The 24,457-nt window shown below is 38.7% G+C and overlaps 1 protein-coding gene across 1 annotated transcript in view; it reads left to right on the top strand.

The window, feature by feature from the left end:
* The window catches only part of LOC135216470 (tuberin-like), a 299,405-nt gene that overhangs the window by 265,434 nt on the left and 9,514 nt on the right, over positions 1-24,457 (top strand). The window contains exons 23-24 of the mRNA XM_064251839.1: positions 7,580-7,720; positions 16,681-16,854. Coding sequence (XP_064107909.1) covers positions 7,580-7,720; positions 16,681-16,854 — 315 coding nt within the window. The remainder of the gene's footprint in view (positions 1-7,579; positions 7,721-16,680; positions 16,855-24,457) is intronic.

Raw genomic sequence — 24,457 nt, 5'->3', positions numbered from 1 at the left:
CGCCCACCTGTTGCATCACCACTGCTGAGAAAGAGAGGGATCAAGGTGCTAGGACCTGCTACCCCTACCGGCGTAGCCGGAGTGGAAGCGGTGGAGGCGGGAGAAGGCACTGGCTCGGCGGGAGCGCGAGCCTTCTCCTTAGAAGCCTTGCTTCTGGAGCTCTTTGAGTGAGAAGAGCTCGGCTTCGCTTTCACCGCATCGGCGTAGGAAGTCGACGACTTCCTAGCCCGAAGAAGACGAAGACGACTTCCTCGAAGTTGTCTTGGCCAGAGTCTTCGGTTTCTCTCTGTCCCTTCACCTTTGGGGGTACAGAGAGAGCGGGGGAGAGCGGGTAGGGATCTCAGATCCCACAAAGCCTTGGAATGAAGCACTTGCAACGAGGGGGGGACAGGAGAAGATCCAGGAGCACCCAAGGAAAGACCTTGGGCGCCCGACACCTACCTCAACCAACAAATCCTCCACCCCTACCGCCATGGGCTCGATGTTAAGGTCCAGGGCAGCGACGTCCGGGACCGACTCCTGGGAGGCTACGACCCAAAGGATTGCTGGAGGTCTTGCTGGATGGAGGCTATCAGAGGGGCAGCGGACAAGGGGTCAACGTAACCGGTTCGACTTGCCCCGCGGGAAGATCTGGACGGCCAGCTTCTTATCCAGAATGTAGGGCTGGCCTTTGGCGGCGTTCTTCCCGAAGCCGCCCCCCAGCCCACGCTTTCAGGGTGGCGAGGGCGACTTCCCTCACACCAGTAGCCTGAAAGAAAGGCGAGATTAGCTTCCAGTGGTGGAACGGGGTTAACAAACTTATGACTAAAAGTTGTTAGTAAAATGATAAGGAAGCCTATAACGGACTTACCCCATCTCCCAGCTGACCGACCAGGTCGTAGCAGATGGCGCAGGCTTCTGGGTGCCAGACGATCATCTCGTTGTATGACGTGGCACATGGGGCGTGAGACCTGCACTCATCGTGGCCGCAGGGGTCGTACAGCGTCGCGTTGCACGCTGGGACCTGACAGTTGGTAGCCTGTAAGTGGAAAGATACATGAGTACCAGGTAAACACTTACAGTCTAACAGATGCTCCGCTGGTGCCGGAGCGATAAAGTTAGATTAAACCAGAGCCCCGCCAAAATACGTGTGGTAACCAGGTTGGTTGTGTGCTCTAGGCTATAGCTCCGCTGATGGCGGAGACACAAAAGAGAAACCAACCAGGAGTGGTGGTAAATGGAAACCACGACGGAAAATGGCGGGGATGGTAGATAAAATTAATCATATTACACAATTCATTGTAAAATTAGGGTATATCCTTAAAAATAATAATAATAATAATAATACAAACCTCCCTCCGCCCGTCTACTAGAAGAGTGCGCGGGTAGAGCAAGCTCTCTTCCCGGTAGCGGGGGAGAGATGTAAGGATAGTAGGCAAGCAACCGACCACTAGAGGTGCCACCCCGCTCGCTAGCGGAGCCAGTAACCTATAACCAAAGGTGCCCCGGCTGCGACGGAAGGCTCCTTTCGTATAGCGAGGTAGGTGGCTGAGCAACTGGGGAGGGGGGGAGGAAGGTCTCGGTGTAACACGGCGGGAGCGAGAGAGGGTGGGGGGGATGCCTACTCCTCCCCGCCTCACCAACTACCGCATGGAGAACCCGGTACCTCATGACCGTGGTCGCCCTATAACCCCCCGCTGGGAGGAACCCCAACCCCTTGCCGCCTCAGAGTAGTAGTGAGAGAAGGCAACTGAGGTTGTCATGACAACCAAGGGGTCCCCCAGCTCCTCCCTATACCAGAAGGGGAGGGCGGGGGCAGGGTAAGGTGCGATGGGACACGTGACCGCAAGTGGCCTAGGCCGCGAGCAACACAACCGTGAGAGGGCCACGTGAACCAGGCTGTACCAATACAAGGAACAAGCACCTAGGCTAGCCTAACACCCTAAATGTAATAAAATTATACATCGAAAAGATGGAAAAGACACTTTTAGTAAAAGAGAAAGAAGCCCAGGAGGAGGCAGACTGTTCCAAGAAACAGAGGCCTACTCGGAGCCAGCGATAGCCGATGAAGAGCAAGAGCCGGGATGTCCTGGGCCCGGAATCAATAATATTAGCCCTAAATACCAAACTAAGAGAAACTGGTAGGAGGGCTGAACTAGCTAAAAACTCGATGTAAAAACAATGAAACGTAATATAGTAAGCCCATAAGTATAAGAAGTCCCAGTATGGAGGACCGGGAATTCTTACGAGGCAGCAGCTGGCGCCAGCCACGAGACAACCGGGGAAACGTATATGACCTATTAAAGAGGAAAATACTGGTACCCGGAAGATAAAAATGTGGTAAAATATTACTTATGAGTTACTTAACTTAGCCGTGGCAATAGCTGAGCGTTCCATGGTAGAATACAGTGATAAATCCAGAAATAGCACAGCACAAGGAAAATTTGCGTCTTGACGCTAGCGCTAAAAATTAAGGATGTCCGCTAGGGGCGCTGCTGTCCGTGGCGTCCTCTAGTAGTAGTAGTAGCGGCTGCATCGCCCGTTGGTATCGGCTCTCTCTTGGGGGGATTCTGATTGGAAGTTCTAATTGGTGATTGTCTCGTGGTAGTGTTCCACACTCGCCCCTTATATCATACCGACACTTCTTTTTAAGAGTGAGAGAGTCAGTTTTACTGACATTTCTTGAATTTTTGTTTTTTCTCTGGTAATTTTAGATTAATTTTACCTGAAAGAATGATATTAAAGGATCCTTTCATAGGCCGACACGAGCTGAGCCCAGAAAATGTTTGTGATATCGACAGCCCCCCAGTTATCCTTAATATCGGGATTCTTTCCAATTTCAAAGGCATACATTTATGAGGATCTACTTTCAATATTACTCCGCCGATAATGATGTCTGATGTCACACACTGTAAAGCATACAGCGGCTATGAAAAGTGCCCCTATTTTACAACAATAATTTGAGAGAAAAAATTTTAATATCATAACACTTATTGAAAGATGTTTGAAAGTGATTTTGTATACAGTATCCAGTAGACTATGATTTGTTTACGGCCACTAGCTAGGGACGTAACTTAGGGAATTTTTTTAAGTTTATGATAACCTGACATAATTCGGCTTATTTTTAGTGTTTTACTAATTTGCTGAGAATTAGGCTTGATATTCAATGTTTTTCTTATTAGCAAAAATAATTGTGCTTACCCCTTACAGTACATACTACGCACCTAGCCTAGCCCATGGCGCTCAGTCAACCATAGTATTATGGCCGAATTGGGTGTACGTAGGGCAGTTATTTTAATACACTATATATTTAAAAATGAAAAAAAGTGCATTGAATGGTATGTTATTTAACACTGAACTTATTTCATTGTAATTTATATGCATTTATGGGTAATGTTTTGTATAAAAAGGCAAGGTTAAGGTAATAACTGGTGGTCAAGAACAGATTAATCCATTTTCAATTATTTCTTATGGGAGAAATTCATTCAGATATCGACAAATCGCATATCGTCACTGCTTCTGGAACGAATTAACATCGAGGCCCGGGGCTCTACTGTATAGGGCAACATGGTTTTGTACCTGGAAAAAGTACACAAACCCAACTGTTATTCCACCATGAGAACATATATAAAAATATGATAAACGGAAAAGAAACAGATGTGGAACTTAGACTTTGCAAAAGCTTTTGACAAGGTAGACCATAATAGCGAAGAAAATTAGAAAACATAATATAGTGGCCAAAGTAGGAAGATGAATAAAAGAATTTTTACACAACAGAAAACAGATAAGTTATTGCAAACGATGAGAAGTCGGATGAAGCTAAGGTAGTGTCTGGTGTGCCACAAGGTACGGTGTTAGCTGCATTGCTGTTTGTTATGATGATGCAGACGTAGACAGTAATGTTAAGGACTCGGTAGTCAGTAGTTTTGCTGATGACACAAGAATAATTAGGGAAATTACTTGTGATGAAGATAGGGATTCACTACAAAGAGACCTTAACAAATTATATGAATGGGTGAGGTAAATAGGATGGTATTTAACTCTGATAAATTTGAATCAATAAATTATGGAGATAAAGAAGGAAAGCTACATGCATATAGGGGACCTAATAACGAGACAGTCACTAATAAGGAACCAGTTAAAGACCTTGGTGTGATGTTGAATAGGAACATGTTATGCATTGATCAAATAGTAATACTATTGGCAAAATGCAAAGCAAAAATGGAAATGTTACGGTACTTCAAAACAAGAAAAGCTGAATACATGATTATGCTTTATAAAATGTATGTGCGTAGTCCACTTGAATATTACAATATGATATGGTACCCACACTACCAAAAGGATATTGCACAAATAGAAAGTGTCCAAAGGTCCTTTACAGCCAGAATAGAAGAAGTTAAGAATCTTGACTCCTGGGAAAACTGCAATTTTTAAAATTATATAGTCTAGAAAGGAGAAGAGAACGCTACATGATAATACAGGCATGAAAACAGATAGAAGGAATTGCTGAAAACATAATTGAGCTAAAAGTATCAGAAAGAGCAAGCAGAGGTAGATTAATAGTGCCTAAAACTATACAGACGGCCCTCGGTTAGCGGCAGGGGTTCCGTTCCTGGCCGCCGACGCCAAGCGATTTTCGACGCTAAGCGATTTTAAAGCCTACGGCCACTGCACACCTTCTTTTGAAACTCTAGACAAGTCAAAGGCGCCGTAATCCCACAACAGCGCAATAAGTAAAATTATATTTATGCAGTATAGTACGTACTATAGAATTTACTGTACAGTAGTACTGTACAGTACATTATAGCATTGTAAATACTGTAAAGTGAAAAAAGCCTAGCTTTAATCCTTTGGGTGTCTAGATTATGTAAAGATATAATAAAGTTTATACAGAGTACGGGTAGCTGTAGTGTTCAAGTTACGATCATTAGTCTTACGATAGTCCGATTTTATGAGATCAAATTACAATGGCCTAACTTTATCCATCTTCTAGTTACATAAGTTCAATAACAGCAAAAGAGAATTATGAAAGTATGGTTTTAACTTTATACTCGTTGCGTGAACGTGTACAGCCATGAACAACCGAACGAGAAACAACTTTTTTTCTAAGTACAACCGAACTGGATAACATCCGTTTGGCTTGTATTTCAATCATCGTACTACAGTACAACATTACCGTAGTTGTTATAAATGGCGTTATGTATAGAATAGAACTGAGATATCTTAATGTAATAACTTTATTCGCTATAGATCAAAGATCAATCGGAAATATACTGTTAAATTTAAACCTAGTTATAACTGAAGCTGAGAAAACTGTTCAAGCTGCTAATGACTATTATCGTACATCGGCAACAAGGATAATTCTGCAGTAAACGTATGCCATCAAACACAACCGTAGATAAAATTGGGATAAAATCATTTTAATCAAAACTACTGTGCTTGAAAGAACACATTTTACTGTTGGTTTCACGCCGATATAAGATAAATAACGTAAAGTTTGTATTACAAAGATATAAAGGATTATTGCGAATGGAATCGCGTAATTTTTTACGCAATAAACATGCCGCCAACGTAATCTGTTAAAGAAAAAAAAGTAGTTCACATTCACAACGAGACATATTCAATAAATATTTCCACCTAAAAACACATTGTATAAGGAAAAATAACTTTGTCTCATATAAGTCAAGTAGCTAGATATTTGTTTACGCTAACTAGAAGCAAGAGCATTCACTTAGAATTGCGTTATGGTGAAACAAACTCGTATCCATCAGCTGATTTCAAACCACAACATTGGCCGCTCCGCGGAATACTGGCTTAAATTTGCCGTATTATTTTAAAATTCAATAATATGAGAGTACTTACAATATTCTTGGATACAGTGACATAATGTATAACTTTTTAAAGGATTTATGGAAAAGATGCATAATTAATAAAATAACACTATGCATTTTTCGGAGCTGGCGGACAAGAACGGACATGAAAAAACATTCCCTGACAACGTGGAGCGTAGTTACAAAGGCTGCCTTAATTTGTATCTTATTTCTGTACAAAAATGAAAATAACTTTACTTAATATATTTTTCATACACATTTTAAACATAAAAGCATAAACATTTAAAAAATCAACACATCGATCGCTAAATTTGCACTCTTTTTAACTTGATATTTTCGGAAGAGCGGCAGACGGCGGCATACAAGAATGAACTAGAAAAAACATCGTAGTCGATAACTTGAATGGCAGTTTCAAAAGCTGCCTTTTTATCATATTTCTGCACAGAAATAAAAATACCCTATTCGTTATACATTTTCATACACATTTTAAACATAAAAGCATAAACATTTATAAAAGCGACACATCGATCACTAATTTGCACTTTTTTTAAATTATATTTTCGGAAGAGCGGCAGGCGGCAGCTCACAAGAAAGACCATGAAAAAACATCGTATTTGATAACGTGAAGGGCAGTTTCAAAAGCTGCCATTGTATCATATTTCTGTGCAGAAATAAAAATACCTTACACGTAATACATTTTCATACACATTTTAAACAAAAGCATGAACATTTATAAATCGACACATCCATAGCTAAATTTGCACTTATGTAACTCAATATTTTCGGCATAGAACAGCATCAGAGGCATATATTTTACCCTAATACCTACGTATTAACTCTCCATAAAATTTGTTAATATAATTTGCATAACCTTTATGGTCTGAATGGCATTTCTACAAATGTATGAACTCAACTCATTAGACAACGGTGCTAGCGGCGCTGTTAACTGAAAATTGTGCCGTAAAGATACCTTTAAAATACCTTATTTTTTTTAATGAATATTTTTGACGACTGCCGTAAAACCGATTCGCCGTTGAGCGATTGCGCCGTTAACTGCGGGCCGCCTGTACCAGGAAAACTAAGGAAAGCACACAGGATATTAATCCACTACACACCAGCATCGACAATGCAGCGTCTATTCAATACGTTGCCAGCTCATCTGAGGAACATATCAGGGGTGAGCGTAGATGTGTTTAAGAATAAGCTTGACAAATATCTAAGCTGCATCCCAGACCATCCAAAATTGGAAGATGCAAAATATAACGGAATAGGCATTAGCAATTCTCTGGTAGACATTAGAGGTGCCTCACATGAGGGACCTGGGGCAACCTGAACAAGATGTAAGGTCTGTAAAGTAAGGTCGGTCTCTCTCTCTCTCTCTCTCTCTCTCTCTCTCTCTCTCTCTCTCTCTCTCTCTCTCTCTCTCTCTTTAGATTTTAAGTTTGATAGCTTAGGTGTGGGTTTTTATGAATATGTTCAGTTCTAGTATTACTTTTGATAAAGATCAGCAGAAAACTGTATAAAAACAGGTTAACTGCAGTTGGAGCATTATTTATGATGGTTTATAGTTTACTTTATTATTAGGAGGTATTAACAAATGTTTAACTGTCCAACTCATAGGTGTCAGAATGTAATATTCATGCTAATAATCAATTGTAATTAGATGAAGTTACTACTACCTAGACACATATTAAGATTTGCTCCAAATTTTATGCTAAGTTCACAATGTTAAGCATCAGAAACTGGTAATATTCATCATTTCTTTTCAGGTTGTTTATCACATTGCTACTCTGATGCCTACAAAAGAATCTGATCCAAACTGCAATGGTAAAAAACGTCACATTGGTAATAATTATGTGACGATAGTTTATAATGAAAGTGGTCAGCCATACAACATAAATACTATCACAGTAAGTTGCATTGCAAGTCTTTGAAAAGTTTTAAAGGTCACTTAGAATGGTTAACATTTTTTATTTGTTCAGATATGGTTATATTATTTGTACCAAGAATAAGGACAAGTGTATTAGTTTTTTTATATTTGTATGCACAAATTAGGGATTTTTTCACTTTCACTATCACATAAAAAGTTTTATATGATTTCACCTCTTGAAGAAACATGCGTACCTTGAATAAGACATGTCTGGGCCTTTTGTGTGTGAAATTTTAATAAATTGATTAAAATATTTTATTTGTTCATATACAAAACAAACCTTCGGTCTTAACATTAGGATAATACTAGCTCCAAGCTGGAAACCGGTAGAATTAATAAAAACTTGTGTGATCCAGGGACTATTAGCATCTGTACCAGGTCTTGGGGTATTGTAGTTCTCAGAATGCCCCTGGCGTCCCGTGACCTATCAGTTACTTTCCTACTGCCTTTAAGGTAGGACGTGGTTACTTTCTATCTGTTTAAAGCTGGTTTAGTTTGCCCATTTAATTTCATAATATTCCTTTTTATTTTTCTGGGTGATCTCACTGTGGGTGTGATCTGCTAGGTGTGTGTATGTTTTGAGATATGGAGAATTTTGCTTCACCAAGGAAGCTTTCTTCGTGGTCTCGCAAGAGACAAAGGAAATGCCCTGGAGTGAGTGGATTTCCTTGTTCAAGATTCTTAACATCGGTGTCTACAGATCCTCACCCAACGTGTAGTAGGTGCAGAGAAAACCTATGTGCTATTACTAATCCTTGTTCAGTTTGTCATGGTTGGTCAGTGGAACAATGGATGAAGTTTTATGGGAAAGGCGAGTACAAAAGAAAGGAGATGCCGCCATCTTTGGATGACCAAATGTCTTAAGCTGCTTTTGTATCGGCAATCCATCAGACTGCTCCATATGTTTCGTCACCTGTTTTGGATGTTTCCCATACCCCTTTAGTTTCTTTAATGATCTGTTATCGGAAACTCCAGGAGGGGTTTTGGGTAATTTTGTGCATAATTACACTCCGTCATTCATGGTAGGAAGAGGGGGGGAGCATCGCCATCTTTGTCCCAGATTTCAGCCCCTGATGCACAGAAGATGGAAAGAATGTGGTTGGCGTTAGGCCTATCAGGCGTACCAACCTTGGAAGGGTTGCTATCACACTATGTGACTTCATGCTTCCCCCTGGGCCCATTGACTATGAGTGTTTCTCATCCCCCTGGCCTGCAATTTATGGGGATGAATGCTACGGCAACGGCAACAACACCAATGTTTCCGGCGATGCAGAACTTTGGAAACAGTTTTGCAGCGCACAGGGATACCAGCAGTAGCCGCTCAGCGTCTCCCTTCAAGCGTGGTGACGTCACAACCGACATCACAGACGGACATGGCTGCCTCCATGACGTCACAGCCTACTGCCTCTCTCACAACCTCGTTGCCCCTGGAGACAAATACGCTTTCAGATTCAATAGTACACACAGTTATGAAGAAATTGTAAGCTTTAGAGGATAAAAAAGATAAGGAAGACAAAAAGATAAGACATGAATTGTCATCTCCTTCTTTGCCGTCTTCATCTAGTTCGACGTCATTGCAAAACTTGATGACGTCACTGCATGTACCAGTCAAGCGTTGGAGGATAAGGGACTTCGTGACTGATCCTCGTGCCAAGAGGAGAAGATTAAATTCTACTTCATCTTCGAGCCAGGACTGTCACATCCCTGTCAGCCACAAAGTGAAGAAGGCAGTGGCTAATAAAGTTAACGATAATGACTGCCATCATTTACATGCGTCCACACGGACGAAAGCGTTGACGGCCACTGGAATAGAGCCGAGCCTATTAGGACTGAAAAAGGATACTAAGGTGTATAAATTACCATGCTCAAGTCATTCAGAGTCTGTGTTATAACATGTCAGTGCACGGATTGCTGGAAGGGATAATTCTTTAAGATCAAATAGATCATTTAAGTTCATTCCCTTGCCATTACTGAGACATAGAAAATATTATGCGACACCTATGGTTCTGAACATTACTATCAAGATAAATCAACCCAGATGTGGTAAGGTTAAAACCTGGATTAACCTGGTATCAGGTTAAGATGGAATGCCCATCGATGACTTGTCAGGAGGCTGCTACATTGGAAGCAACGGCTTCTTCTATCTTTCAGACTGCTTCTTGGTTGGACCTTTGGTCAACAGCAGTAGCAAAAATTACACCCTCAGAACAACAAGGAAATTAGTGGATGAGGCAATGTTTATCAGATTGCTTCAATCTGGTTCAAAAGCAATTTTGTACTTGACAAATTTGGCTGCCTATGTATGGGCTATAGTCAAACCAATTTACGAGCGGACTCCGAGCCGATTTGGGATGTTGCCAGATTCTTCTGACCATTTTAATCCACACCTGGTTTGACCTCTTTAATCTATGGGCAGACTAAGATAAAGAGAATGAGAAGTTTAATTCCCTCATTAACCCAGATTTGGATGGTCAAAGTATATAATCCTTTAATTTGGTACTGTCCCTCTAAATTGTTTCCTTGTTATTTTTTTTTTGCCACGTGGTGATGTGAAAGTTGTAATCCCGTAGCCATAACGAAGAACAAAATCGTGTCTTATAAAAAAAATATAAAAACCAATTATGATTGGTTATAGAGTATTTTTCTACCATGTGCATTTAGATGTTATTTGTCAGACAGTTATGTGACTTTATGAATAGATCAGTTCACCATTTATTTGTTTTTGGTAGAATTGTGACATGATATTTTAAGAGTAAAAGATGGGAATCTATTAACCCTCTTATGCCGAAGCCCTAAAAATCAAAACCTCTCCCGTATGCCGGGGCCGGTTTGGAGTGAGCCCGGAAGGGGAAAAAATAATTTTTTCAAAAATTCACAGCGCGCTTAGTTTTGAAGATTAAGAGTTCACTTTTGGCTCATTTTTTTGTCATTGCCTGAAGTTTAGTATGCAACCATCAGAAATGAAAAATATCATTATCATATGTAAATAATGCGATATATGGTAGCGAAAAAAAAAATTCATACATAATTGTATTCAAATCACGCTGTGCAAAAAACGGTCGAAGCTAACGAGTTACTTTTTTTGTTGTTGTATTGTACACTAAATTGCAATCATTTTGATATATAATACATTGTAGAACAATAAAAGCAACACCGGAAAAATATTATAACAAAATGATGTACGAATTCGTAACGTGCGGACATAAAAAAATGTTATTTTCAAAAATTCACTGTTAATCTAAATATTGTTCTAGAGACTTCCAATTTGTTTCAAAATGAAAACAAATGATTGAATATTACGATACTGTAAGAGTTTTAGATTAGAATTGCAGATTTCGACCATTTTGGATGAGTTAAAGTTGACCGAATGTCGAAATTTTTATATATATATTTTTTTATATGCACATATTTCGGACATGGGAAAAGCTACAACCTTCAATTATTTTTTATTGTATTCTTCATGAATTTGCGCACATTTTGATATATGAAACTATCAAACAGCTAATATGAAAAGGAGCAAATGTTAGAATAATGCGATGTATGCATTTCGGAGAATTGCGGCCGCGAATCTGCGCGCGGAGGGAAGTTGAATATATTTGTCAAAAATTCTCCATAAATCACAATATTGTTCTAGAAACTTCAAATTTGTTTCAAAATGAAGATAAATGATTGAATATTACTAGGCTGTAAGAGTTTTAGCTTACAATTGCGTTTTTCAACTATTTCGGTAGAGTCAAATTTGACCGAACGTGGTTTTTTTTCTATTTATCATGATTTATATGCAAATATTTCAAAAAAAGAGAAAGCTACAACCTTCAATCATTTTTAGTTGTATTTCCTACATGAAATTTGCGCACATTTCAATATATAAAAACTTTATGTAACAGCTAATTTTAAATGGTGCAAACATTTCGACAATCGCACAAAAAAATTCTGATTTTTTCGGAAGAGTTACCGCGCGGACGTAAGGAAAATGTTATTTTTTTTTTTCATAAATTCACCATAATTCAAAATATTGTGCTAGAGACTTCCAAGTCGTTGCAAAATGAAGGTAAATGATTGAATATTACTATAATATAAGAGTTTTAGCTTACAATTGCGTTTTTCGACCATTTCGGTAGAGTCAAAGTTGACCGAAAGTTGAAATTTTTGCACCTAACGTTATTTATACGAAAATATTTCAAAACTGATAAACGCTACAACCATGGGTTGTTTTTAGTTGTATTGTGCATGAAATTGCACACATTTCCATATATAAAACTTTATGTAACGGCAAATTTAAAATGGTGCAAACATTAGGACAATCGCACAAAAAAATTTATCGAAAGTTACCGCGCGGACGTAAGGAAAAAGTTTTTTCATAAATTCACCATAAATCGAAATATTGTGCTAGAGACATCCAATTTGTTGCAAAATGAAGGCTAATGATTGAATATTACTATAATATAAGAGTTTTAGCTTACAATTGCGTTTCTCGACCATTTCGGTATAGTCAAAGTTGACCGAAGGTTGAAATTTTTGCACTTATCGTTATTTATATGAAAATATTTCAAAACTGATAAAAGCTACAATCATGAGTATTTTTTTGTTGTATTTTACATGAAATTGCGCACATTTTCATATATAATACTTCACGTAAAGAATAATTTAAAAGGTGCAAAAATTATGTCAAAGTGACGAAATAATTTTTGAGATGTGTCACTGATACTTTTTAGTGCGATAAGAAAGAAATTTGCGCTTGCGCGCCTGCGTAGCGATTGTAAACAAAACGCCTTGATCCGTGAACTCCCAGCATCCCCCAAGGTGCGTGATTCAATAGTTTTCGGCTGGTAGGCCTATAAGTATTTTTCCGCGAATTTTTAAAAAAACTTTTTTGAGTCGACGTATGATACGTCCATGCTGCATACGGGAGACATTTTGACTCGACGTTTAATATGTCCATTCGGCGTAAGAGGGTTAAGATAATTTTGTTAACTAAGCCTAATACAATAGAAATCACCAATTATAATGTTTTACAATTCATTTCATTTTATTGTATGTCATTTAAGACTTGAAAGGCCAAGCAAATAATACATGAGTAGACAACCACCAAACCAAATATTTTCCTTCACTTGTTGTAACACTTTGTTTATCGTCGGAATTTCTTTCCTTGCATAGAAAGCCAATACAGTAAGCCGTATAACACATCGATCGAAATCATCCACATTTGTTATGGTTTTTAATCTTTTCCTTTTCTTTTCCTCTCAAACCAGCTCTCCAAATTCTTCTTCCGTTTCTTTAGCTTCCTTGCAAATCTGATGCAAACTACTTTTTGATATCTTCGTTGCATCTGCGGCACGTTTGGCTGCTTGATTGATTCCAAACTTGGAAATTCCATTTTCTTTTCCCATTTAAAAAAACTGGTACACGTTGTATGCCAATTTGCGTTCTTCAGGACGAAGGACACGCCGCGGGGAACTCTCCATGGTGTTTTCGGAAGCTTGCTGTGCGAGACAATGAATATGGAAGATTATCGCGACCCATTTTATACGATTTGACCAAGGGTCTCGGTGATCTGACCCAAGTGAAGAAGTGGCAACAGGTATGCCAGATCTCCAAGTTTTTCATTTTTCTTTCCTTCTCTTAGTGAAGGGAAGGCAGCCGTATTAAGGAGAATTGGCACCGTCGCAAATGGGCTCTGAGTCTGCTCATAAAATGGTTTGACTTTAATATCCTGTTGATGAGGAGAGATGCAGCATTGGCTAGATTAAGCCACACTATTGATTTGGATTCCCTATTAGCAATTCGGAATGGGGACATCCTAAGGTCGCAATTGCTGTTGCCAAAGGGTAAACTAGAAGCTCCTATTGTTAGAAGAAGAATGGATACTAATGACAGATTAGTCCAACAGGCAGTTAATAAAGCATTTGGAAGCCAGGGTAATTGTAATGAGGTGGATGTACTCGGAGTCAGATATCTGATTCCATTCGACGTTACCCCACCCCGACAGAACAACCATTACCACACCTCTCTGATGCTCAGGAATCTCAGAAATTTCTTATTCTGCAAGAGGAAGTGAAGAATGTGATGGAGAGGGAGCTGTAGAACAAGTATCACGTCTGTCAAGGGGTTTTACAGCCATATTTTCCTTGTCCCCAAAGCCAGTGGAGATTGGAGGACAGCTATAGATCTGTCAACATTGCATCTGTTCATAAGGAGAACCAGATTCAAAATGGAGACCCCAGGGACAGTTCTAGCAGCAGTCAGGGACAAGGATTTTATGCTGACAATGGACTTGAAGGATGCATACTTTCAGATGCCAATCCATCAGTCTTCCAGGAAATTTCTCCGCTTCGGTCTTGCAGGGAAAGTTTTCCAATTCAGAGTCCTGTGCTTGGGACTGACGTCTCCCCAAATATTTACAAGGGTATTCACTCTAGTGTCGACATAGGCGCATGCTCAGGGGATCGGGTTAATAAGATACCTGGACGACTGGCTGGTAATACCAAAGTCCCTAGAAAAATTACTTCAGGACAGGGATATCCCTCTACAGTTTTGTCACTGCCTAAGCATTGTGATAAATCAGGAGAAGTCAAATTTGGATCCCAGTCAGAGGCTGGTGTATCTGGGTATGATTATAGACACAGTAAAGGCCAAAGTGTTCCCAGCAGACCAGAGGATAGAGAAATGCAAACAAGTAGTGAATGTTTTTCTGGGAAAACAAACAGAGCCAGCAAAACAGTGGCAAGTAGTCCTGGGAATCCTAAGTTCCTTGGAGAAGCTGGTGCCACAAGGGAGACTACACCTTTGGTCATTACAATGGAGGATGAAGAAGTTTGGGTCACCAACTGTAGGTCACCCATACAAGCACATTCCTTTGTCGACAGAGGTGAAGAAAGACATAATGTGGTGGATGCAGGACAACAATCTGACAGTGGGAGTTCCCCTTCAGCAACCCTCTCCAGATCTCCTGCTGTTCTCGGATGCGTCACTCAAAGGTTGGGGCTCGCACATGGAGGAACTATTGATTTTGGGGAAGTGGAATTGCAAGGACAGAGAACTCCATATTAACGTGCTAGAGTTAAAAACAATCTTTCTGGCACTACAGGAATTCCAGGAGAGGGTAAAGGAGCAACCTGGTATTGATGTCGGACAACACCACAGTAGTAGCCTACGTGAACAAGCAAGGAGGCCTAGTATCTCATCAGTTACACCTGATGACAGTTCAACTTCATCAATGGGATGTAGAGAACTTAGTAGACATCAGAGCCAGATATATTTCAGGGAAAAGAAATGTAGTAGTTGACAAATTGAGCTGCAGGGACCAGATTCTAGGAGCAGAGTGGTCTTTGCATCAGGAAGTAGCAGACAAAATGTTCATCTTGTGGGAAAAGCCAATCATAGACCTATTCTCAAACAGATACAACAAAAAGTTGGAAGTATATTGTTAAGTAGTCCCGGACGCAGAAGCAGTAGCAGAAGATGCACTACAACACCCATGGGACAATCTGGATGTACACACATTCCCTCCCTTTTGCCTAATCCGTCAGGTTCTAAACAAGGTGATGCGATCTCAGAACCTCAAGATGACTGGTAGCCCCATTGTGGCCGAAGGCAGAATGGTTTCTGGACCTGTTGGAACTTATAATAGATGTACTTAACTTGGATGCAGCAACAGCTTGACGTTCCATGACGGTGGTAAAAGAATTCCACGAGAAAACAACACAGAGAAGAAAAACATGGTGGTGTGGGTCGTGCTATCAAAAGGAAATGACGTCAGAGGCGCTAGCCGTAACGGTAGCGAGTAGTGGGCCTTAGATCGGCTCCTCTGTAGATGAGGGATATTGAAAAAGGATGAATCTAAATGGCAAAGGACCTTTGGTAGTGGTTTCACTCGCCCCAGAAACCATACCGACACCTTAAATAAGGTTGGCTCGCAAATAAGGTGAGCGAGCCAGAATACTGTGGCATTTCCATATTAGCTTTTTTCTCTGGTATTATAGCAATATTTATACCTTAGAAATGTGTGCTAAAGGGACATTTCACGGAGCGACACCGGCTGAGCCCAGAAAGTAAATTACCTATGTAAAGACCAAAGGTTTGTATGTTGGGAAACATACAAATTACTTGAAACTTTGTCATGTAGTTCACAGGGTTTTCTAACAAATGTGACTTCCTCTTGGCCATGGCATGCATGGATTCAGAAGCTAATTTCAATCCCAGAGGCACTCTGAAGGGTCCTGACCAATTTTTTGCTATGCTCTTACTTCTTAAATTACAATTAGTGCTATTTAATGCATAAGTATTGGGTTTGTCATAAATAAATCTGTTTTGTACAAACATTTTTTTATACAAAATCATTACTAAAAAAAAGTTCTTCTTGCAGTCCTTAATTATAATTAAACAATTCATATCACCAAGCTCCATAGATTTCTTGCAGCCAGTGGTTCAAACTACATAAAGAGTAAGGTTTAACTCCAGGGGACCTTGTGATCCACGTGTGCATTCTCAGAACTAAAACAGCTTTTGTTTTATATTAAAAGACTAGTGTCTTGAGCTTTTCTGAGGCCTGAGTATGTTTCTAATTATACGTAGCAGAATTGTATGAGAAAAATATTTTACATAGTAGTATGTCATGACTTAGAAGCTTCTAAGAGCAAATTTTATTGAAGGTTTGTTTTGCCATTTATAGAATTCTTTATTGTACACAAATTTTATGCTGGCAAAGTAAATTATTGTTCTGAGGTGGAATGATTATAGTTATTATTTTCATGTATCCTTTTAAGAAAAATGTTTTTAAATTAATGTTTTATGTAGGCCAGAATATGTACAGTTTGTAGAGGAATCTGTCACCTACACAAGTGACAAGCTACGTATTTGAGGACTTAATATTTTTGTCAGCATATTTCTTGAAATTGTATATTTTATTTGTTTTAGTGACACTTTATTCTATTTGTAAAGGGCCAGTTTAACCATACCGTAGTGGAAGTTGTGCCAGAAGATCATTCTACGAATAGTGTCAGTGTTGTCTGTCGCCCAGATTTGGAAGATTTTGTCGGTGGTGGCGGAGATCCCAGAATTGTATCGGATGCTAATTTGCCCATTCTTGTTCGCCAGCTTGCACTTCATGCTGATGTAAGTAGAATGGATTCTTTTAATACTTTTAATTAAAATTTCATGTGATGGCTACAAAAACTAAATTATTAATGTCACAATCTATGTTTTTTTTCTTGTAAGCATATGGCAAGAATCGCAATGCATTTTGTCAATTTTTTCCTTCGGTATACAAATGTCCCTTGAATTTTGCTGGAGTTAGTGACACCAGTTTCCACAAAATTTGAGAATCGGTAGCCAACTTGTGACTCCTCACAATCATAGACCCTAATACTCAAATGTATTGTTGACCATAAACCTCACTAATATCACTGAAATTTAACAAATTATATACAATACAGTCAAGTACAGTAAACTCACCTTGTGTATTATATGGCAGTATATGAGAGAGAGATACATGTGCGACTCTGCCAGTGCTATGATATCCATGTAGGGGGTTAGTGCTGGCAGTGCACATCACGTGACACACCATAGGCATTACGTAAGTTTCATTGCAGCATCCCCTCAATTCAGCCCCTTTCATTCTTTTTACTCTTCTTCCATTCATATTCTTCCATGCATTTCTCTTATATCTTGTTATCCACCCTTACTTAACAATTGTTTCATAGTGCAACTAATGTTTCCCTTCTGCAACACCTTTCAGACTTTATTTTCAATTTTCCTTTCAGTGCTGAATAACTTAATATTTTCAATTTTCCTTTCAGTGCTGAATAACTTAATAGGTTCCAGCACTTGGCCTTTGGCTAAAATTCTATACTGTGTCTGTAATATGTTACTACAGAGTACCTACACTACTGTATAGTAGCTTATTATTTACACCATATGTATATATTAACCCTTAAACGCCGACTGGACGTATTTTACGTCAACATTTTTTGTCTCTCGGGTGCCGACTGGACGTATTTTACGTCGACATACAAAAGTTTTTTTAAAAATTTGCGGAACAATACTTTTAGGCCTACCAGCCAAAAACTCTTGAATCACGCACCTTGGGGGATGCTGGGAGTTCACGGATCAAGGCGTTGTTTTGTTTACAATCGTTACGCAGGCGCGCAAGCGCGAATTTCTTTCTTGCCGCACTAAAAAGTATCTGTGACACATCTCGGAAATTATTTCATCACTTTTGACATAATTTTTGTTCCATTTTAAATTAGCCGTTACATGGAGTATTATATATGAAAGTGTGCGCGTTTTTATGTAGAATACAACAAAAAAAATGCTCATGATTGTAGCTTTTATCAGTTTTGAGATATTTTCATAGAAATAACGATGTGCCAAAATTTCAACCTTCGGTCAAATTTGACTCTATCGAAATGGTCGAAAAACGCAATTGTAAGCTAAAACTCTTATATTTTAGTAATATTCAATCATTTACCTTCATTTTGAAACTAATTGGAAGTCTCTAGCACAATATTTCGATTTATGGTGAATTTATGAAAAAACTTTTTCCTTACGTACGCGCGGTAACTCTTACGAAAAAAATCATACATGCGATTGTGGTAATGTTTGCACCATTTTAAAATTAGCCGTTACATAAAGTTTTATATATGGAAATGTGCACAATTTCATGCTCAATACAGCTAAAAACAACCCATGGTTTTAGCTTTTATCAATTTTGAAATATTTTCATATAAAAAAATGGTAAGTGACAAATTTTCAACCTTGGTCAACATTGACTCTACCGAAATGGTCGAAAAACGCAATTGTAAGCTAAAACGCTTATATTCTAGTAATATTCAATCATTTACCTTCATTTTGCAACAAATTGGAAGTCTCTAGCACAATATTTCGATTTATGGTGAATTTATGAAAAAAATAACATTTTCTTTACGTCTGCGCGGTAACTTCTGAAAAAATCATACGTGCGATTGTGGTAATGTTTGCACCATTTTAAATTAGCCGTTACATAAAGTTTTATGTATGAAAGTGTGCGCAATTTCATGTAGAATACAACAAAAAAATAATTGAAGGTTGTAGCTTTTCTCATTTTTGAAATATTTGCATATAAATCACGATAAATAGAAAAAAAACCACGTTCGGTGAACTTTGACTCTACTGAAATGGTTGAAAAATGCAATTGTAAGCTAAAACTCTTACAGTCTAGTAATATTCAGTCATTTACCTTCATCTTGAAACAAATTCGAAGTCTCTAGCACAATATTTAGATTTATGGTGAATTTAAAAAAAAAAAAAAAACTTTCCTTCCCTCCGCGCGCAGATTCTCGCCACAAATCTCCAAAATACGTACGTCCCATTCTCGGAATATTTGCTCTGTTTCATATTAGGCATTTCATAGAGTTTTATATATGAAAATGTGCGCAATTTCATGTAGAATAAAATTAAAAATATTTGAAGGTTGTAGCTTTTCTAATTTCCGAAATAATTGCATATGAAAAAAATATATTAAAAAATTTGACATTCGGTCAACTTTAACTCATCAGATATGGTCGAAAACTGCAATTGTAAGCCAATGCTCTTACAGTATAGTAATATTCAATCATTTGTCTTCATTTTGAGAAAAATTGGGAGTCTCTAGGACAATATTTAGATTTATGGTGAATTTTTGAAAAAAATATTTGTTTACGTCCACACGTTACGAATTCATGCATTATTTTGTGATAATATGTTCTCTGTGTTGCTTTTATCGTTTTACAATGTGTTATATACCAAAATGATCGCAATTTAGTTTACATTAAAAAAATAAATTAACTCATTACCTTTAACCGTTTTGGGCATAGCGCGATTTGGATACAATTATATATGAAATTTTTGTTTTCGCGCTATCATATATCGCATTATTTATATATGATAATGATAATTTTTTTCATTTCTGAAGGTTGCATACTAAACTTCAGGCAATGACAAAAAAAGGAGCCAAAAATGAACTCTTAATCTTGAAAGCTAAGCGCGCTGTGATTTTTTGAATGAAATATTTTTTCCGCTTCCGCGCTCACTCTGAGACTGCCTCGGCACACGGAAGACGATTTTTAATATACCCCTTCGGCGTTTAAGGGTTAATAAATTAATAAAATACAAATTTTAAAAACTTTCTGTAATCCTACATCTTGTCTTTCATATGTTGACTTGTTGATAGTGAATAATAATGATGATAATGAAAATGGTAACACAACACAAACTTGGAAATATAAAAAGTTATTCACATGGGCAAAACTTGCAAATGTCTTAAAGATCTTTTTCTTATTTACATATTTTCTTATTCAGAGGAGATCTGGGGATTTATTGATTCCCTATACTTTTTAACTTTTAATTGTCAAAATAAAGTAGGTTTATAAATGCAAAAATACCTTTGCCTTTTTAAACCATTTTCAAGTCATTCATGATAAATGCTTCAACAAAGTGCTACATCTGTTCATTCACCCCACCATATTTCTCTTCCAGGCAAATTAATAAACCCATCATATTCATTTAGTAAGGTTATGATAGTCAAGGTGAACAACTGTAAAAAAAAAATCATGTACAGGTGGCCCTCAGTTAGCGGCAGGGGTTCTGTTCCTGGCCGCCACCAAGTGATTTTAAAGTCTACGGCCGCCGCACACCTTTCAGAATACTAGACCAGTTAACAGCACCCTAGACCAGTCAAATGGCGCCGTAATCCCGCAATGGCGCAATAAGTAAAATTATATTTATGCAGTATAGTAATATAGAATTTACTGTACAGTACATTTTAGTATTATAAATATTGTAAAGTGAAAAAAAGCCTAGCTTTAATCCTTTGGGTGGGGTGTCTTGAGTCTGTAAAGGTATAATAGGGTTTTATACAGTGTACAGGTAGCTGTAGTGTTGAAGTTATGATAATTCGACTTATGATAATCCGATTTTATGAGAGACCAAATTACAATAGCCTAACTTTATCCCATCTTCTAGCTACATAAGTTCAAAAACAGCAAAAGAGAATGATGGAAGTTGGTTTTAACATTATACTCGTTGCGTAAACGTGTACAGCCATGAACAACCAAACGAGAAACAACTTTCTTTTCTAAGTACAACCGAATTGGATAACAACATCCGTTTGGCTTTCAATCATCGTACTATGGTACACAATTACCGTTCAGTGTTCCCCCCGTATTCGCGGGGGATGTGTACCAGACACCCCCGTGAATAGTTAAAACCTGCGAATAGTTAAAACCACCTCTAAAGATGCTTATAACTGCCTATCTTGAAAGTTCAGATACCAAATGTATACCTTTAATAACATCCTACTTCAAATATACCTAAAATTACTAACCTATTACTCCATTATTCTTTGAGGTTATATTATTAATATCATTTCAAAGTCATCTTAAACATTTTACCATTAAAAATATATACCTACAGCAAATAACAGAGAGAGAGAGAGTGACCAATGAATGGCAACATAATACGTATAATGAAAAATGACCTTGTTTCATATATCAAGTATCTAGATATTTGTTTATGCTAACTAGAAGCAAGAAAATTCACTCAGAATTGAGTTAAATTTGGCAAAACAAACTCTTATTCATCATCAGCTGATTTCCAAACCAAAGCATTGACTGCTATGTTAGTAGTTTTTTATAATACAATAATATGAAATATATACAGTATTATTGGGTACTGTGAAGTAATGTATAACTTTTTAAAAGAATCATGGAAAAGATGCCTTTTTACTTTTTCTTCTTTGCTTATCTTAATTTTCATCACTGTGCCATCTACGTAGCAGCATCATCTCGTGCTCATACCTCAAAGTTTTGCTCATGCAATAAAGCAAAAAAGCAACCGAGTGGTGACTTGTACCTCAGAAAATTGGTACATTAATTCACTTGTTGGTCAAGGTGCCACTCTATGTGAAAGTTTTATTCATGTACAATATAAGCTTTTATTTACCCGATATTCTTTTGCAGTTTTATGTGAGGTATGTAATAAAGGGATTTTGACGAAGGAAAAATCTATTTCTGGGCAAGGGTCCGTGTTGTCTAGTGAAATATTCCTTTAGTTCATATTTCTAAGGTAAATAATGCTAACATTACCAGAGAAAAATAAAAGAGGGGGATGTCAGAGTATCCTGACTCGCTCACCCTAAATAAAAGTGGGTGTCTCCTCGAGAGAGCTGGGTCACAGCCAGCGCCAGCAACTACTACTACACACTCACCCACGCCGACAACAGCGCCTCTCGTGGCCATCCTTGACGTTAGAGGACCAATCTTGGGCGCAAGGGTGGGAGACAAACGGGGGGATTTCACCGGGCGACACGGACTCTTGCCCAGAAATAGATTTTTCCCTTGTCAAAATCCCTTTTCTGGGCTCAGTCCGTGTCGCTTTGTGAAATAGTACCAGAGAATTAGCACAAGATTGAGAAAGAAACAATGGAAGGTCTTAATAAAACACGAAAGTAAAACAAAATAATTATAATCTAGTTTTTCAAACAGTTACAAAGTTATCATACTTAAACTAAACCAGTATAACAATGTGAGTTAGTCTTAAAATATGTAGTAGAACTTAAAATTATTCTTAGACTAACTTATGATAACTTAAAACTAGAATTTATTAAATATTAGTATATGCAAGTGAGTCTCCCTAGCATAAAAATAAGGGAGAACATCACAAAATAGTCACAATTGGCAATACTATTTACATGCGTGAGTGACCCTAGCAAAAAAATAAGGGACACCTCACGATATGTAGCCTTTCTAGGCAGCTAAGGCTCAAAACAGGACTGAACCTGATGGTAGGGTTAAAGGAAAATATTAGTGAGGCAGGTAGAAAGGAGATCTGGATCTTCGACTACAACTACTAGACAGTGTCAGGGGAAACTATGTTTCCCACTGCCACTGCCGGAAATTTAAGAGATTCCAAGGATTTCAAGTAGTGATGTTTGAAAACTGTCGGCGATTTCCAGCCAGTGTACTTTTTTAAATCATTGAAATTCATGTGCTGGAAGTAATTAATAGTGGTGGCTACTGCCCTGATGTCATGGGCTCTGGGGAATGAATCAGGATTAGCTTGTTTAATAAAATATAGGATTTGTTGTCTGATCCCTTTTAAAGAAATAGTGCCACCTTTTTCCCTTATAAAAAGGGGACCTGATGACCTAGGTGATGTCCTGGACAGATAGGCTTGTAAGGTCGTCACCGGACATAGAGAAGGGTTTTGAGGAAGAGGGAGGACCTTCCAAGGGGCCTATCTCATCAAGGGATCCTCGTTTTTAGCCAAAAAACTACGATCTGGAGATAATAGAACTTCTCCTGATGGGAGAAATTCCACATGTCCAGAGTCTCCGGAAAGGGCCGACAGTTCAGATATTCTGGCTCCTGAGGCCAGACTTAGTAAGAATAATGTTTTCCTTAATATTATCATATAATTGCATGAATCGTTGTCAGTATCTGAAGCCAGTTTGAGAACGTCATTCAAGAACCATGAAATTGAACTAGGTCTTTCTGAAGGTCTGAGCCTAGCACAAACTTTAGGAATAGACGAAAAGTAAGAGTGTGTTAAGTCTATCTTAAAGCCAAACTGGAAGATTTTCTTTAAAGCTGACTTATTGGTTGTAATAGTACTAGCTGCTAGACCTTTTTCAAATAGAGATCTGAAAAAGGATATAGCTAAATTAACTGTCATGGTTCGAGAATCCGTTTCCTTCAGGAAATTTGCCAGTTTTTTAACTGCTGCGTCATATTGGCGCAATGTTGATTCCCTTTTATCCGATTCTAAGAAATGGATATTTTGGGGATCGATATTTGCATCTCTCTTAGCCGCGAACTTCATGAAGTCCATAAAGTTAGGGTTTTGAGAGTTCCTGAGGAAGCGAACACAGTCCTCATTTGTACTGACTGAGACAGTTTGGGGTCCGGAATCCTTTGAGGCTGGAAACCCAATTCCAGAAGGAGAGGGTACCAATTGCTCTTGGGCCAATCCGGGGCTATTAGAGCCACTTGTCCCTTGAACGACCTGAGTTTGTTCAGGACTTTCAATAGAAGATTCACTGGAGGAAAGATGTATATCTTCCTCCATTGATTCCAATCTATGGACATGGCGTCTGTGGCATAGGCCAGAGAGTCCAGGTTGGGGGCCACATAGCAAGGGAGCTTGTGGTTGGATTGTGACGTGAAAAGATCCACCTGGAGGCCTGGGACCTTTTAGCATACCCACTGGAATGAGCGCCTGTCCAGGGACCACTCCGATTCTAGAGGAACTGAGCGAGACAGAGCGTCTGCTATCACGTTCCTTACTCCCGCCAGATGAGTGGAGGAAAGATGCCATTTGTACTGGGTTGCTAGAGAGAAGATGGCTATCATGACATGGTTCACATGTCTTGATTTGGATCCTCCTCTGTTGATGCAGTGTACTACTAATGCGCTGTCCAATACCAGCTTGACATGGGAATTCTTGGCTGGAAGAAGCCTTTTTAGAGTGAGGAATACTGCCATGGCTTCCAGTACATTTATGTGAAGCCGGCGGAACTGAGGCGACCAAGTCCCTTGAACTTCTTTGAATTGGGAGTATCCTCCCCACCCGCTCAGAGAGGTGTCCGTGTGGATAACCAACGCCGGAGGAGGGAATTGGAGAGGAACTGATTTGGACAGATTTTTGGGCGGAGACGCTTGCGAAGAATCGGCGGGATGCCTGACAACTTGTCTCGAGATTTGAC

The sequence above is a fragment of the Macrobrachium nipponense genome, chromosome 6 (genome assembly GCF_015104395.2).
Source record: "Macrobrachium nipponense isolate FS-2020 chromosome 6, ASM1510439v2, whole genome shotgun sequence".
In the NCBI taxonomy this organism is placed as follows: Eukaryota; Metazoa; Arthropoda; class Malacostraca; order Decapoda; family Palaemonidae; genus Macrobrachium; species Macrobrachium nipponense.
This window is presented reverse-complemented; position numbering and strand designations above follow the sequence as displayed.